Genomic DNA, 17,602 nt, shown 5'->3' on the forward strand with positions numbered 1-17,602 from the left:
TTTTTGTTTTTTATGTATTTTTTTGTAATCTTTAATAATTTTAAGAAATGTTTTGTAGATTTTTGTAATTTTTTTAGTTATTTTTTTGTAAATGTATATAATTTTTGTAATTTTTTATAGTTTATTGTAATTTTTTAAAAATTTATGAAAATTTTTGCAAATTTTTGTATTTTTTGTAATATTTTTAATTTTTGGTGATTTTTTATGTATTTTCTTGTTTTTTTTTTGAAATTTTATGTTATTTTGAATTTTTCATTTTTTGTGTTTTTTGTAACTTCTTGTATTTTTTAAAATTTTGACAATTTTGACAATTTTGACCATTTTGACAATTTTGACAATTTTGACAATTTTGACAATTTTGACAATTTTGACAATTTTGACAATTTTGACAATTTTGACAATTTTGACAATTTTGACAATTTTGACAATTTTGACAATTTTGAAAATTTTGACAATTTTGACAATTTTGACAATTTTGACAATTTTGACAATTTTGACAATTTTGACAATTTTGACAATTTTGACAATTTTGACAATTTTGACAATTTTGACAATTTTGACAATTTTGACAATTTTGACAATTTTGACAATTTTGACAATTTTGACAATTTTGACAATTTTGACAATTTTGACAATTTTGACAATTTTGACAATTTTGACAATTTTGACAATTTTGACAATTTTGACAATTTTGACAATTTTGACAATTTTGACAATTTTGACAATTTTGACAATTTTGACAATTTTGACAATTTTGACAATTTTGACAATTTTGACAATTTTGACAATTTTGACAATTTTGACAATTTTGAAAATTTTGACAATTTTGACAATTTTGACAATTTTGACAATTTTGACAATTTTGACAATTTTGACAATTTTGACAATTTTGACAATTTTGACAATTTTGACAATTTTGACAATTTTGACAATTTTGACAATATTGACAATTTTGACAATTTTGACAATTTTGACAATTTTGACAATTTTGACAATTTTGACAATTTTGACAATTTTGACAATTTTGACAATTTTGACAATTTTGACAATTTTGACAATTTTGACAATTTTGACAATTTTGACAATTTTGACAATTTTGACAATTTTGACAATTTTGACAATTTTGACAATTTTGACAATTTTGACAATTTTGACAATTATGACAATTTTGACAATTTTGACAATTTTGACAATTTTGACAATTTTGACCATTTTGACAATTTTGACAATTTTGACAATTTTGACAATTTTGACAATTTTGACAATTTTGACAATTTTGACAATTTTGACAATTTTGACAATTTTGACAATTTTGACAATTTTGACAATTTTGACAATTTTGACAATTTTGACAATTTTGACAATTTTGACAATTTTGACAATTTTGACAATTTTGACAATTTTGACAATTTTGACAATTTTGACAATTTTGACAATTTTGACAATTTTGACAATTTTGACAATTTTGACAATTTTGACAATTTTGACAATTTTGACAATTTTGACAATTTTGACAATTTTGACAATTTTGACAATTTTGACAATATTGACAATTTTGACAATTTTGACAATTATGACAATTTTGACAATTATGACAATTTTGACAATTTTGACAATTTTGACAATTTTGACAATTTTGACAATTTTGACAATTTTGACAATTTTGACAATTTTGACAATTTTGACAATTTTGACAATTTTGACAATTTTGACAATTTTGACAATTTTGACAATTTTGACAATTTTGACAATTTTGACAATTTTGACAATTTTGACAATTTTGACAATTTTGACAATTTTGACAATTTTGACAATTTTGACAATTTTGACAATTTTGACAATTTTGACAATTTTGACAATTTTGACAATTTTGACAATTTTGACAATTTTGACAATTTTGACAATTTTGGCAATTTTGACAATTTTGACAATTTTGACCATTTTGACAATTTTGACCTTTTTGACAATTTTGACAATTTTGACAATTTTGACAATTTTGACAATTTTGACAATTTTGACAATTTTGACAATTTTGACAATTTTGACAATTTTGACAATTTTGACAATTTTGACAATTTTGACAATTTTGACAATTTAGACAATTTAGACAATTTTGACAATTTTGACAATTTTTACAATTTTGACAATTTTGACAATTTTGACAATTTTGACAATTTTGACAATTTTGACAATTTTGACAATTTTGACAACTTTGACAATTTTGACAATTTGGACATTTTAGGAAGTTTTCGTAAAATTTGGAAATTCTTCAGGACGTTCCTTCTCAGAACTTTAACTGAAAAAAAATACAATCAATGATTGAATTTTAATTAATAATGTCTATTGCCACTCAAGCCACATTTTTTCACTTCCACGCATCGATTGTGCATTTTTAGTAAACCACTAAGTGGCCTTAATATTGGCATTGCTACTTTCGGACAAAAGCCAGTGGCATATATGGTTTTATTGATTTTCACTCTGTTGTCCCGACTCTCATTCATTATTCATTCATTCTACAAGCAGCACAACCAACAATAACAAAATACAATCTCTTATGATGAGACCAAACAACAATTGATTGGAACCGTACATTTTTTTTTCTCTCTTTTCTCAATACTTTTCCCGGCCAGGTTTCGGACAGAGCATGCAAACCACGAGTATGGTCCATTCCGGAATCCATCAACAGGCTTCACCGACCAAAAAGCAATTAAGTCCCGATCATCCGAACCCGGCCACGCCAATCACCGAGGTAAGTGACTCAGTCATTGTTTTTGTTTTTTTATTGGGGGGGATTTTATTTTTTAAAGTTCGGAACTGTTTCGTTTATGTGCCCCGAGCAGTTGAGGTTATGTATGTGGTGTAAAATCGAAATGGTTTTTCGGTTCGGTTCTGGGGGCTCGTTTGTTTGTTTTGTTCCTACTACATATATCCTCTTACGTTTTCCCAATCGGCGGCTAGATGTTGTTGAAAGAATTGATTGGCTTGTTTGAATTAATTAAAACGATCAATTGTGGTCGGATATTTCTGTGGATTTATTGTCGCTCCCATGATTTTTTTTTTTGGGAAATACTAATAGATTCTTGATGACCGCTTATAGAACGGTTGGGATATAAAAAATTGACTATCACAAACTTGCGATACATACATTTTTGATTCAGAATTGCAAACATAAATTAATTTGCCTTGTTTAAAACCCGAATCACGTGACGACGATTCCCAGTTAAAGTGAGATTATTTAACTATCAGTTCAAATGACATAAGCGTAGTGTACCAAATTCACTATCTCTATTTTGTTTGAACTAAAGATTAAAACCTTTCCTTGCCCCTTCAGTCCCTTATTTGCTAATGTTAATCAAATCTTCTCCCGCGACTCAACAGGTTGAAGTAACAATTCAGCAAATTTCCACCAGCGCCACCAAGAAACTCTCATTTCGACAGGCAGCAACAGATTAGTGTCGAACATCGAAATGACAAAAAGGTTACACCTTTTCGCAGGCCCCAACAACACTTCATCTTCCCTCGGAGTTCCGTGTGATAGGCTTATAAATCGTCTCATTAATATTAATAATTAGCCTGAAGCCAGTCGAATAATTGATCCAGGGCGTGCGTGGGTGGGAAGTAAGAATAACATATCTACTTTCCTTCCTTCCTACCTACTCACCTTATAAGAATTGTATTGGGAAGTGAATTTTCCTTTCATGCCGCCTTTTTGCAGCCCAAGGTGGAAATGAATTGGAGGGCTTTCAGGATTCAGAACATTTCCAAACTGTGGCACCTTCCATTCCGACCTGTGGCCTCCTCCTGGGAAATGGGATTTTGCCGAAAATTGGATCTCCAAAGGGCATAATATTGGGGGAATGAGAAACATTGAACGGGAAATTATTTCGCTCGCTTTTACCGGTTTGCGAATTAACCGAATTGTATAATGTCAAATCCGGGAAAATGGATTAAATACAGGACGTGAAATGGAGGGCGTTTGCTCATGTTTACGAACTGGTTTGTAGTGTGAAAGCACTCATTTATTCAGGATTTTGCTTTCATTTGCTTTGGAAAATCGACGGGTTGGAGATTTTTGGCTTACAAAGTATTGGATGATAGTTCACGGATTAAGCATGTTTTGGAATTGTCATTTCAGATTTATGTGTTTTTATGTTTATTTTCCTTTTTTAAGGATTTTTTTTTTCATAACATTCAGGTACAGGAATATTTCAGCTATATTATGAAAAAATGAAGTTATTCCATATCTTGAATAAGTAGAAGTTTCATGAACTGTTATAATTATGATTTTTTTGAAAATCCTTGTGAAAAGAGGAAAAAAATCCAAAACTGTCTATGTAGTATAAACTGTTCCTGAAACAAATATTCGTACATTCAAAGGGCTTTTCGCAAATCTGTTGAAATGACCAGGAATTGCAAAAAACTTCCCAGCGAGTCTGAAGCGTAGTAGTTCTAATTATTGGTTTGCATTTTTTTGTTGATAATAAGTAATATGCATACAACTAATTACACCGAATGTGCTCGTTGTGGTTTCCAGGCGGGGCTAATTTATCATTATTGTGCATATTTATTGCATTCACAATAATGGGCTTCGAATTGCAAATTGTTTCTAACCGCAATCAATAAAACCAATGACTTTTGGGAAAACCACAATGTTTTCCAGCCTGGGATCATGTAATTTAATAACATTCCTTTTTTAAAGCTGCAAATTATTGAAGGCACAAATTTCGATCCCTTTCGATGCAAAAATGTTTAAAAGCATTCCATTGTCAAAATTGTTAAAATTGTCAAAATTATCAATATTGTCAAGATTGTCAAAATTGTCAAAATTGTCAAAATTGTCAAAATTGTCAAAATTGTCAAAATTGTCAAAATTGTCAAAATTGTCAAAATTGTCAAAATTGTCAAAATTGTCAAAATTGTCAAAATTGTCAAAATTGTCAAAATTGTCAAAATTGTCAAAATTGTCAAAATTGTCAAAATTGTCAAAATTGTCAAAATTGTCAAAATTGTCAAAATTGTCAAAATTGTCAAAATTGTCAAAATTGTCAAAATTGTCAAAATTGTCAAAATTGTCAAAATTGTCAAAATTGTCAAAATTGTCAAAATTGTCAAAATTGTCAAAATTGTCAAAATTGTCAAAATTGTCAAAATTGTCAAAATTGTCAAAATTGTCAAAATTGTCAAAATTGTCAAAATTGTCAAAATTGTCAAAATTGTCAAAATTGTCAAAATTGTCAAAATTGTCAAAATTGTCAAAATTGTCAAAATTGTCAAAATTGTCAAAATTGTCAAAATTGTCAAAATTGTCAAAATTGTCGAAATTGTCAAATTGTCAAAATTGTCAAAATTGTCAAAATTGTCAAAATTGTCAAAATTGTCAAAATTGTCAAAATTGTCAAAATTGTCAAAATTGTCAAAATTGTCAAAATTGTCAAAATTGTCAAAATTGTCAAAATTGTCAAAATTGTCAAAATTGTCAAAATTGTCAAAATTGTCAATATTGTCAAAATTGTTAGAATTGTCAAAATTGTAAAAATTGTCAAAATTGCCAAAATTGTCAAAATTGTCAAAATTGTCAAAATTGTCAAAATTGTCAAAATTGTCAAAATTGTCAAAATTGTCAAAATTGTCAAAATTGTCAAAATTGTCAAAATTGTCAAAATTGTCAAAATTGTCAAAATTGTCAAAATTGTCAAAATTGTCAAAATTGTCAAAATTGTCAAAATTGTCAAAATTGTCAAAATTGTCAAAATTGTCAAAATTGTCAAAATTGTCAAAATTGTCAAAATTGTCAAAATTGTCAAAATTGTCAAAATTGCCAAAATTGTCAAAATTGTCAAAATTGTCAAAATTGTCAAAATTGTCAAAATTGTCAAAATTGTCAAAATTGTAATTGTCAAAATTGTCAAAATTGTCAAAATTGTGAAAATTGTCAAAATTGTCAAAATTGTAAAAATTGTCAAAATTGTCAAAATTGTCAAAATTGTCAAAATTGTCAAAATTGTCAAAATTGTCAAAATTGTCAAAATTGTCAAAATTGTCAAAATTGTCAAAATTGTCAAAATTGTCAAAATTGTCAAAATTGTCAAAATTGTCAAAATTGTCAAAATTGTCAAAATTGTCAAAATTGTCAAAATTGTCAAAATTGTCAAAATTGTGAAAATTGTCAAAATTGTCAAAATTGTAAAAATTGTCAAAATTGTCAAAATTGTCAAAATTGTCAAAATTGTCAAAATTGTCAAAATTGTCAAAATTGTCAAAATTGTCAAAATTGTCAAAATTGTCAAAATTGTCAAAATTGTCAAAATTGTCAAAATTGTCAAAATTGTCAAAATTGTCAAAATTGTCAAAATTGTCAAAATTGTCAAAATTGTCAAAATTGTCAAAATTGTCAAAATTGTCAAAATTGTCAAAATTGTCAATATTGTCAAAATTGTCAAAATTGTCAAAATTGTCAAAATTGTCAAAATTGTCAAAATTGTCAAAATTGTCAAAATTGTCAAAATTGTCAAAATTGTCAAAATTGTCAAAATTGTCAAAATTGTCAAAATTGTCAAAATTGTCAAAATTGTCAAAATTGTCAAAATTGTCAAAATTGTCAAAATTGTCAAAATTGTCAAAATTGTCAAAATTGTCAAAATTGTCAAAATTGTCAAAATTGTCAAAATTGTCAAAATTGTCAAAATTGTCAAAATTGTCAAAATTGTCAAATTGTCAAAATTGTCAAAATTGTCAAAATTGTCAAAATTGTCAAAATTGTCAAAATTGTCAAAATTGTCAAAATTGTCAATATTGTCAAAATTGTCAAAATTGTCAAAAATGTTAAAATTGTTAAAATTGTCAAAATTGTCAAAATTGTCAAAGTTGTCAAAGTTGTCAAAATTGTCAAAATTGTCAAAATTGTCAAAATTATCAAAATTTTCAAAATTTTCAAAATTTTCAAAATTTTCAAAATTGTCGAAATTGTCGAAATTGTCGAAATTGTCAAATTTGTCAAAATTGTCAAAATTGTCAAAGTTTCTAAGATATAAGCGTTATAAATGTTGGCTAAAATGACAAAAATGACAAAAACGACAAAAATGACAAAAATGACAAAAATGACAAAAATGACAAAAATGACAAAAATGACAAAAATGACAAAAATGACAAAAATGACAAAAATGACAAAAATGACAAAAATGACAAAAATGACAAAAATGACAAAAATGACAAAAATGACAAAAATGACAAAAATGACAAAAATGACAAAAATGACAAAAATGACAAAAATGACGAAAATGACAAAAATGACAAAAATGACAAAAATGACAAAAATGACAAAAATGACAAAAATGACAAAAATGACAAAAATGACAAAAATGACAAAAATGACAAAAATGACAAAAATTATAAAAATGACAAAAATGACAAAAATGACACAAACGTCAAAAATGACAAAAATGACTTAAATTCCTCAAATGAATTTAATGATTTAAATGACAAAATTGACTTAGCTGACGAAAATGGCAAAAATGACAAATATGACTAAATTGAATAAAAACAATTTAACATCATTTATACAATCTTAGCCAGTATATGTTCTTACTAGATCTCTTTATTTTCCTCGCGGTGGAAATTTAAAAAACGTTGCTTATTAATTGATACCGAGTTTCGATTCTTTAACAAGTCCAAATTCGAAATTTATTGTTATTATCGTTCAGTTTATAGATGAATGAAGTGTTTGTGTAAAAAGTGCAAAATTAAAAGTTCATTGCGCATAGTTTCCACTCAGGTTGCTACAGATTTCCTATTCCGAACTTTTCTGTCAGTGCCATAACAACTTTTCTGTCTCCGCCACTCGGCAATGGAGCGTCTATGGATTGAACTTGTCTCATCCGTCCTGAGTCGCCTGCATCAGAGTGCTTGTAAAACATAATCGTTTCTCCTTAGTCGAACGAATCGAAACTGGTAAAAACTTCCGTTCTCGGAATCGACAAACCGGAGATGCAAATGAATTCAATTAAATATTGATCGCCATCCATTAGCAGAAGCAGCAGCAAGCAAGCTCACAATCCGGAAAGGCGGAAGAAAGCACCTCGAATAAAATATTATTTGAATTTTGCATCCCCCTATTCCAACTCGTCGTCAGCTTCATCCCCTTCCATATTTAGAATGGAAAATGAAGAACTTTTCATCGAGCTGAGCTGCGGGTTATTCATCATGCGCCCGATTGTATGCAATCCGCAAACTGATACTCCGATATAGAAAATCTCGTTCGCCATCCATTCTGCACTGGAGAGGATTTGTGATTTCTACGGATGAGAAAATTTCCAATTTTGAGGTAAAAAGTTAAATGGAAGGATTTCCTCTGTTCCTACTGTTTCAACTGGCATTGGGGGATGCCAACTGTGTGTATGTGATTTCCATTGAATTTTACTTTCACCACAATCGAATCGAATTGAATCGATCCTCAAACCCGACTCAACCAACCATCATTTGCATAGATAAGTTAAGCTGCAAAAAACCAACCATTGAGTGTTGGGTGAATTAAATTCACCTAACCTGCTGCTGGTTTCGGTGATAAAAAGCTCTTTGCGGTTGGTGGGTTTAAAGAATAAAACCCATTGTGGGTGTGATGAATTTATTATATTAATCAATGACAAAAAATAGAAGAATTGAAATTTTTTAAATCTTGAGTAGGATAAAAGCAACTTCAACACTGGAGAATACAATTTTTTTCTATTTTCAATTTTATTCTATAATAATCTCTCAAATTATATTTTTAAATACGCGAAAAATCTTGAAACACAATCAATTTTCTAGCATATCTGAAAAAACACTAAAGAGCTTATTCATTGAATCCGGATATTGTCACAAATTGGCCAAATTAATAACCATAATACAACGTTTTCTCGATGTAGTGTGCTCGCCGTACTAAAACATACTTCACAACCCATACAAGCATCTGTTGCTTGCTGGGTCAAGCCGGGAAAATCGAATCCAGCTTCCTGTGGGTGGAGCACAAGAAAAATATCTTCCGCTAAGTTTACCAATCGACTTGCTCCTGGGAAAGGGAAGATGAAGATAAAGAAGACAGAGTGGCGATTCGGGAAGATGAAGATAAAGAAGACAGAGTGGCGATTCTCAACGTAAGAGAAGGAGGATTTCCTGAGAAGTTGCGCATGGACACGTACATGCTGCTGTATGTATACGGATATCTAATAATCCAATAGTTGGGAGCTCCTTTTGGGGTTCAATTCGAATTACGTCCTGCCAAGAAGAGAATGAAAAGCATATTGGTCGAAGCCATGGCCGAAACCATACCATGTGTGGGTGTTTTCTGATTATATCCGGCTTTTGTGGGTTTTATCATCAGTAAATTGATTCCGAATACTACCGATAGAATAACTGGGATTACTGTCTCGATTTGTAAGTTATTGTTGTGCTTTTGTGAGCCAGAAAAGTTCCTTGTTAACAATTTTGCTAGGCGATATCTGCTAAAGAAGGTTTGTTTTGATTACCAATGGAAACTCAATCATAATTTCAGCATATGAATGAAAAGTTTTAAGAATAATTATGAATTGACTCTATTTAATCCATTTTTTATAATAATCTCCAAGAGTCGAATATGCTAGGTTCTTGCTATGCCACAAATCGAAGAAAAGTTGAAAAAACTCGCATTTTTATGCTAATTTAAATCATGATCACATTCGGGTTGATGTTCAAGTTTTTTATTAGTTTTTGCATTTCCTTTATTTCAACAAGGTTTCAATAGTATTCATGCATTTCTTGACACATTCAAATATTCTTCATTTTATAAATGTGAGCGACTTTGTCAATATTCACAAGCTTCTCTTGATTTTCTTGATTTCCTTAATTTTTTGATTTTCTTGATATTTTATCTTGATTTTTTAACATTTAACATTTTCTTGATATTTTAATTTTCCTGATTTTCTTGATTTTCTTGATTTTCTTGATTTTCTTGATTTTCTTGATTTTCTTGATTTTCTTGATTTTCTTGATTTTCTTGATTTTCTTGATTTTCTTGATTTTCTTGATTTTCTTGATTTTCTTGATTTTCTTGATTTTCTTGATTTTCTTGATTTTCTTGATTTTCTTGATTTTCTTGATTTTCTTGATTTTCTTGATTTTCTTGATTTTCTTGATTTTCTTGATTTTCTTGATTTTCTTGATTTTCTTGATTTTCTTAATTTTCTTGATTTTTTTGATTTTCTTAATTTTCTTTATTTTCTAAATTTTCTTGACTTTCTTGATTTTCCTTATTTTCTTGATTTTCTTGGTTTTTTAATTTTCTTCATTTTCTTGATTTTTTTTTATTCTCTTGATTTTTTTTTATTTTTTTTTATTTTTTTGATTTCCTTGATTTTCTTGATTTTCTTGATTTTCTTGATTTTCTTGATTTTCTTGATTTTCTTGATTTTCTTGATTTTCTTGATTTTCTTGATTTTCTTGATTTTCTTGATTTTCTTGATTTTCTTGATTTTCTTGATTTTCTTGATTTTCTTGATTTTCTTGATTTTCTTGATTTTCTTGAATTTCTTGATTTTTTTTAATTTCTTTATTTTATTTTCTTGATTTTCCTGATTTTCTAGATATTCTTTATATAATTTTTTGATTTTCTTGATCTTCTTGGCTTTCTTGATTTTCTTGATTTTCTTGATTTTCTTGATTTTCTTGATTTTCTTGATTTTCTTGATTTCCTTGATTTTCTTGATTTTCTTGATTTTCTTGATTTTCTTGATTTTCTTGATTTCCTTGATTTTCTTGATTTTCTTGATTTTCTTGATTTTGTTGATTTTCTTGATTTTCTTGATTTTCTTGATTTTCTTGATTTTCTTGATTTTCTTGATTTTCTTGATTTTCTTGATTTTCTTGATTTTCTTGATTTTCTTGATTTTCTTGATTTTCTTGATTTTCTTGATTTTCTTGATTTTCTTGATTTTCTTGATTTTCTTGATTTTCTTGATTTTCTTGATTTTCTGGATTTACATGATTTTCTTGATTTCCTTGATTTTCTTGATTTTCTTGATTTTCTTGTTTTTTTTTGATTTTCAGATTTTCTCGATTTTCTTGATTTTCCTTATTTTCTTGATTTTCTTGATTTTCTTGATTTTCTTAATTTTCTTGATTTTCTTGATTTTCTTGATTTTTTTGATTTTCTTGATTTTTTTGATTTTCTTGATTTTCTTGATTTTCTGATTTTCTTGATTTTCTTGATTTTTTTTGATTTTCTTGATTTTCGTGATTTTCTTGATTTTCTTGATTTTCTGGATTTTCTAAATTTTCTTGATTTTCTTGATTTATGATATTCTTGATTTTTTTTATTTTCTCGATTTTCTTGATTTTCTTGAATTTATTGATTTTCTTGATTTTCTGAATTTTCTGGATTTTCTTGACTTTCTTGATTTTCTTGATTTTCTTGATTTTCTTGATTTTAATTATTTTCTTGATGTTCTTGATTTTCTTGATTTTAATTATTTTCTTGATTTTCTTGATTCTCTTGATTTTCTTGATTTTCTTGATTTTCTTGATTTTCTTGATTTTCTTGATTTTCTTGATTTTCTTGATTTTCTTGATTTTCTTGATTTTCTTGAATTTCTTGATTTGCTTTATTTTCTTTATTTTATTTTCTTGATTTTCTTGATATTCTTTATTTTATTTTTTTGATTTCCTCGATTTCCTTGATTTATTTGATTTATTTGATTTTCTTGGTTTCTTGGTTTTCTTGGTTTTCTTGATTTTCTTGATTTTCTTGATTTTCTTGATTTTCTTGATTTTCTTGATTTTCTTGATTTCCTTGATTTTGTTTGATTTGGTTGATTTTCTTGATTTTCTTGATTTTCTTGATTTTCTTGATTTTCTTGATTTTCATGATTTTCATGGTTTTCATGATTTTCATGATTTTCTTGATTTTCTTGATTATCTTGATTTTCTTGATTTTCTTGATTTTCTTGATTTTCTTGATTTTCTTGATTTTCTTGATTTTCTTGATTTTCTTGATTTTCTTGATTTTCTTGATATCTTGATTTTCTTGATTTTCTTGATTTTCTTGATTTTCTTGATTTTCTTGATTTCTTGATTTTCTTGATTTTCTTGATTTTCTTGATTTTCTTGATTTTCTTGATTTTCTTGTTTTTTTTTATTTTCTTGATTTCCTTGATTTCTTGATTTTCTTGATTTTCTTGATTTTCTTGATTTTCTTGATTTTCTTGATTTTCTTGATTTTCAGATTTTCTGGATTTTCTTGATTTTCTTGATTTTCTTGATTTTCTTGATTTTCTTGATTTTCTTGATTTTCTTGATTTTCTTGATTTTCTTGATTTTCTTGATTTTCTTGATTTTCTTGATTTTCTTGATTTTCTTGATTTTCTTGATTTTCTTGATTTTCTTGAATTTCTTGATTTCCTTGATTTCTTGATTTTCTTGATTTTCTTGATTTTCTTGATTATCTTGATTTTCTTGATTTTCTTGATTTTCTTGATTTTCAGATTTTCTGGATTTTCTTGATTTTCTTGATTTTCTTGATTTTCTTGATTTTCATGATTTTGTTTTTCCTTGATTGTCTTGGTTTTATTGATTTTCTTGATTTTCTTGATTTTCTTGATTTTCTTGATTTTCTTGATTTTCTTGATTTTCTTGATTTTCTTGATTTTCTTGATTTTCTTGATTTTCTTGATTTTCTTGATTTTCTTGATTTTCTTGATTTTCTTGATTTTCTTGAATTTCTTGATTTCCTTGATTTTCTTGATTTTCAGATTTTCTGGATTTTCTTGATTTTCTTGATTTTCTTGATTTTCTTGATTTTCTTGATTTTCAGATTTTCAGATTTTCTAGATTTTCTTGATTTTCTTGATTTGCTTGATTTTCTTGGTTTTCTTGATTTTCTTGATTTTCCTGATTTTCTTGATTATCTTGATTTTCTCGTTTTTCTTGATTTTCTTGACTTTGTTGATTTTATTGATTTTCTTGATTGTTTGGTTTTTTCGATTTTCATGATTTTCTCGATTTTCTTGTTTTTTTTTTATTTTCTTGATTATCTTGTTTTTCTTGATTTTCTTGATTTTCTAGATTTTCCTGATTTTCTTGATTTTCTTGATTTTCTAGATTTTCTAGATTTTCTTGTTTTTTTTTGGTTTCATGATTTTTTTTTTCTTTGATTGTCTTGGTTTTATTGATTTTGTCGATTTTCTGATTTTTTTTTAATTTTCCTTATTTTCCTGATTTTCTTGATTTCTTTGTGTTCTTCATTTTTTTTTATTTTCTTTTTTTTCTTGTTTTTTTTCGACTTTTTGTTATTTTTATTGTAATTTTGTTGACTATTCTTATTTTAAATACATTTTTGTTTAAAGCTTTGTTTAATTTTTTTTTTTCATATTAAATATATTTAAAAAGAAATATTATTTCAAGTGACTAGTTACTTATTTTTTATATTTATTTTGTTTTCTCAGAGATCAAAGGATTTTATTTGAACTGCTTACCAAATTCTCGAAGTTTTTCAGAAATTGAAGATAAACAAAAATTGTGAAACATCAAAATCATATTATTCAGTCATTTGAGCTTCACAGCTACCACGTGTCAAACTCGCGCTATTTTGCCATTATCAGCCCACCAAACGGCTGATGATTTAATTTTTTATAGTCCCTAAGAGACTGCCATGAATGATGCTCTAATAATTTTTAAAAACTTCCTATCTTGTTTAATGTATACTTCTAAGATTAAACGTATTTAACCAGGATATTTTAAGTGGCAAACGGATTTAATTTCATGTCTACCAATTTCACACGTTTTTTGTGTACCACCCCTCTTTCGGGTTGAAGGTGGGCTAGTAATTGACTGTTGCGCCTCACTTCACCATGTTGATTGTGTCTGAGTCTGGGCCGACGAACGTTAAAGACACTTCCATCATCGCGTGCTTCCGAGCTGTTAATCAAATTTTCAGCGCAACAGGACCATTACCGATTCAGGTTCGAGGAAGAAGCTTCTTGTATTTTTTTTCCCACTGACGTTTTGTTCCTTTCATTTTGCGATCCAGGCGGCTGTTTTCCTTGCGGGAAAACCGTGGAAGATACCAAAATAACCTCGGTGGTCGACTTCTCTTATACTACAGAAGCCCATCGCCACCGCCCCAAGTGGAAATTGCTAAAATAAAACGTCATCGAGTCTGGACGAGCTACCTTGATTAATTGTTCAGTGATACGGTGTTTATAAAGGATTCTTGATCTAAAATTGAAACGTTAGTTTTCTCGAGGAAAGTATATTTAAATTTTCAATTTTATGATTGCATATTGTTTTTGAGACAATTTCACGCAAGAACCAATAAAAATCTCAATATAATGTTTTTTGTGGAGAATTGAATCCAACTGTGTAAGTTGAAATTTCAGGGCCTAGATAAGATGAAAATTGAAGTTGAAAAACATGCGAAAAAAATTCGCCTTGTCTCCCGGTAGGACTTGAACCCACATCTTGCGCCTCTCCGGGGCCAATGTATAAACATTCTACTACAGGAGACAACCTGGCGTATGAAAGTTATACTGGTCGAGTGTCGATGTTTATCGGAATGAAGGGAATTTACAGCGAGTATTTCATCAATTTTCTCTGACTTCTAAGATTGGAAATATTGCATTTTGAAAATGATGAAGGAAGAGTGCAGAAATTGTATTGTACACTTCAACGAGTTTATCGGCCAAGTTTGGCGAATTGCGGATAAGATTTTTTTTTCGTTGTGCACACTTGACATGGAATGACCTATAAATAAATAAAATTAAGGAACTAAACAAAACTTTAAGATCAGGATTATCAAGAAAATGGAAAATAAACTGTGAAATTAAGGAAAATATGAGCAAACAGTAGAAAAAAGAGAAAAAATTAATAAAAATTAAAGAAAAAACAGGATAATAACCAAGTTTTAGAACATGAAATCAAATTTATTTTAATTTGTTCTTAAACTTCAAGAAAAATCTAAATAACGAAAATTTAAAAAAAAAACCAGGAAAACAGAAACAAATCAAGAAAACTAAGAATTTAAGCAATCAATCAAATTAGGATAACCAAGAATAATAACAAAAAAAAATCAATTAATCAATAGAATCAAGAACATCAAGAAAATAAAAAAAGTCAATAAAATCAAAATATATATAAAAAAAAGTCATGACAAACTGAAAAATCAAGGATAATTTGAAAAATTAGTACAGAAAAAATGATAACGAAAAAATAAGGAGGATAACAGGAAGGGAGTTAAGAATAAATATAAAATGCACAAACTAAATGAAATTGAAAGAATTAAAAAAAAATCAATAAATTTAAGCCAATCAACAAAATATAGTTAATTCAGCAAATTGAAATGATCGTAATATTGACTTATTCAAAATATCATGATTATAAAACAAAGTGAAAAACTAAATAAATGAACAATATCAAGGAAAACAAGAAAATTCAAGAAAATAAAAAATCTCGAGAAAATCAAATTTCCTTGGTTCTGAGAAAGAAGGAAAAAAAAATTGGTTCTATTTCTTGGTTATCAAAAAAATTAAAAAATAAACCTAAAAAAATAAATAAAATCGAGAAATCAAAAACAATAAAATCAGTTCTTAAAATTACGAAAATGTCATTCAGAACAGAAGAAAGTCTGTCAAATTGTGAAAAAAAAAATCTAAAATTCAGCAAATTTTAGAAAACCATAAAAATCAACAGAAGCTAGAATAGCGTGAATATGGAGAAAATCGAATAAATCATTTATCATAAAATAAAATTAATTATGTCAGTAAAATCAAGGAACACCAGAAAATTTTGAAAATCAATAAAACCAAAAAGTGAAAATTAAAACAAATAAAAAAAAATTATAAAAATAAAATAAAATGACATTTAGCTCAGAAGAAAAGAAAAAAAATCCAAAAAAATTTTAAAATCATAAAATAAGCAAATCAATTTAATTAAGAAACAACGAAAATAAAAGAAAAACTCAGAAAAAAGAAATGCTTACGAAAATCATGAAAATCAGAAGAATAAAGAAATGGAAGGAAAATACGGGGAAATAATATTACAAAAACACAAACTATAATCACTTTCAAAAAGGATGAAAAAACCTGCTTAAACTTGCTAAGCCTAAGGTGTTCATTTCCCGGACATTCTGGCGTTTCCGGGAATCCGGAAATCTGGCAATCCTTTTTCCGGAAATTCTTGGCATCCCGGGAAAAATTGAAAATGAAGATATTAGCATAATAATTATAAGCCAACCCCAGCCAGGCACCAAAAAAGTAAGCGAGGTATCCTACTCGACACTCAAAACATTAAATTCCTAATCAAATTTTGAGATTGAAGTTATTCAAGAGTAACAACCTTGACTCAGAACTCATGAAAAAACCTCGAAATTTGATCCCAGGTTCAGAATTCTGCAACAATTTTTTTCAAAAATTTTCTCATAATTGATAGAAATTTAGATCTGAGTTTAAATTAAAACGAGGTATAACTCATTATGGAAGGTCTGGTTACATATTAACAGAACTAAATTATTTTTTGGTCAGCTTATTCCGAATTTTATATCCAGTTTAGGATTCTTATTTTAACTTCGAATTTTCATATGAAATTAGAAATGAAAAGCTGTTTTGAAATTCTAGTTCAAATTTGGTTACATTATTTTCAAAAATCATGAATTCTAGTTTCGAAAACCATGAATTTTTAATGAATTTTTTATGGTTTTCAGAATTCGAATTCATGATTATTTCAAAACTGATGATTTAAATCATGATTTTCAAAACTCATATGTATTTTAAATTTTAAAATGTTTTAATAATAAATTTCCGAATATAAAAATAGATAATTAGAAACCATTCAAAGTTTTTGTTTAAGTTTATAAATTTAATTCTCATGCAGAATCCAAACACAACAAAGCTTCATAATAGCAATTCAGAAATGAAAAATCGAAATCAGATTCATCATTTGAAAGTCGTATTTTTCTCCCTGTTGGATTAAAAATAAATTATTGAAAAAACGAATTCAAATTGAAACAAATAACATTTGAATTAAAACTACAAATTCATGAAACAAAATTAACTTCTTGGCTAGTATTTAAAATTCTGATCTGGAATTAAGAATCAAAATTTTTTTAATTTCAGAAATCTTAACTTTGAAAACACATTCAAATTTTAAATTTTGAATTCAGATTCAGACAGATTCAGATTTTATATCAAAAAGTAAGATTCTGATTTAGCTCGTAAATGAGTGTTACAAACAAGATAAGACTATTGAGATTAATATTTCAATGAGGAATTTAAATCGCAAGAGATCGCAAACTGATAATTTTTATTGTTAATGTAATTTAAAATTAAATTTTTATAATCATAAACAGTTTTTATGGAAAATTCAACGTATTATCACGAATATTAAGAAGAATTTAAGTTTACCCAAGCAACCAAAAGCCGCGTTTTTACTTAACTCCGAACTCCGAAGTTCACATTTGGCTGAAAAAATGTATAACGGGAACTTCAGGTGACTCTAAAATTTACTCAGGATCTTCCATCGCCCTTTGAAAGGTTAAACTATCGATAACGGAACTTCTAAGCGCTTTAAATGGAACTTCTTTCAAGAAGGTCGATAACGTTCGCGT

The 17,602-nt window shown here is 27.6% G+C and overlaps 1 protein-coding gene across 6 annotated transcripts in view; it reads left to right on the forward strand.

Moving 5' to 3' along the window:
- Positions 1-17,602, forward strand: part of LOC129754424 (rap guanine nucleotide exchange factor 4) — a 489,369-nt gene that overhangs the window by 330,399 nt on the left and 141,368 nt on the right. For all 6 annotated transcript variants that reach the window (XM_055750490.1, XM_055750486.1, XM_055750487.1 and 3 more), the window contains one exon: positions 2,631-2,749. In XM_055750490.1, coding sequence (XP_055606465.1) covers positions 2,631-2,749 — 119 coding nt within the window. The remainder of the gene's footprint in view (positions 1-2,630; positions 2,750-17,602) is intronic.

The sequence above is a fragment of the Uranotaenia lowii genome, chromosome 3 (genome assembly GCF_029784155.1).
Source record: "Uranotaenia lowii strain MFRU-FL chromosome 3, ASM2978415v1, whole genome shotgun sequence".
Lineage (NCBI taxonomy): Eukaryota > Metazoa > Arthropoda > Insecta > Diptera > Culicidae > Uranotaenia > Uranotaenia lowii.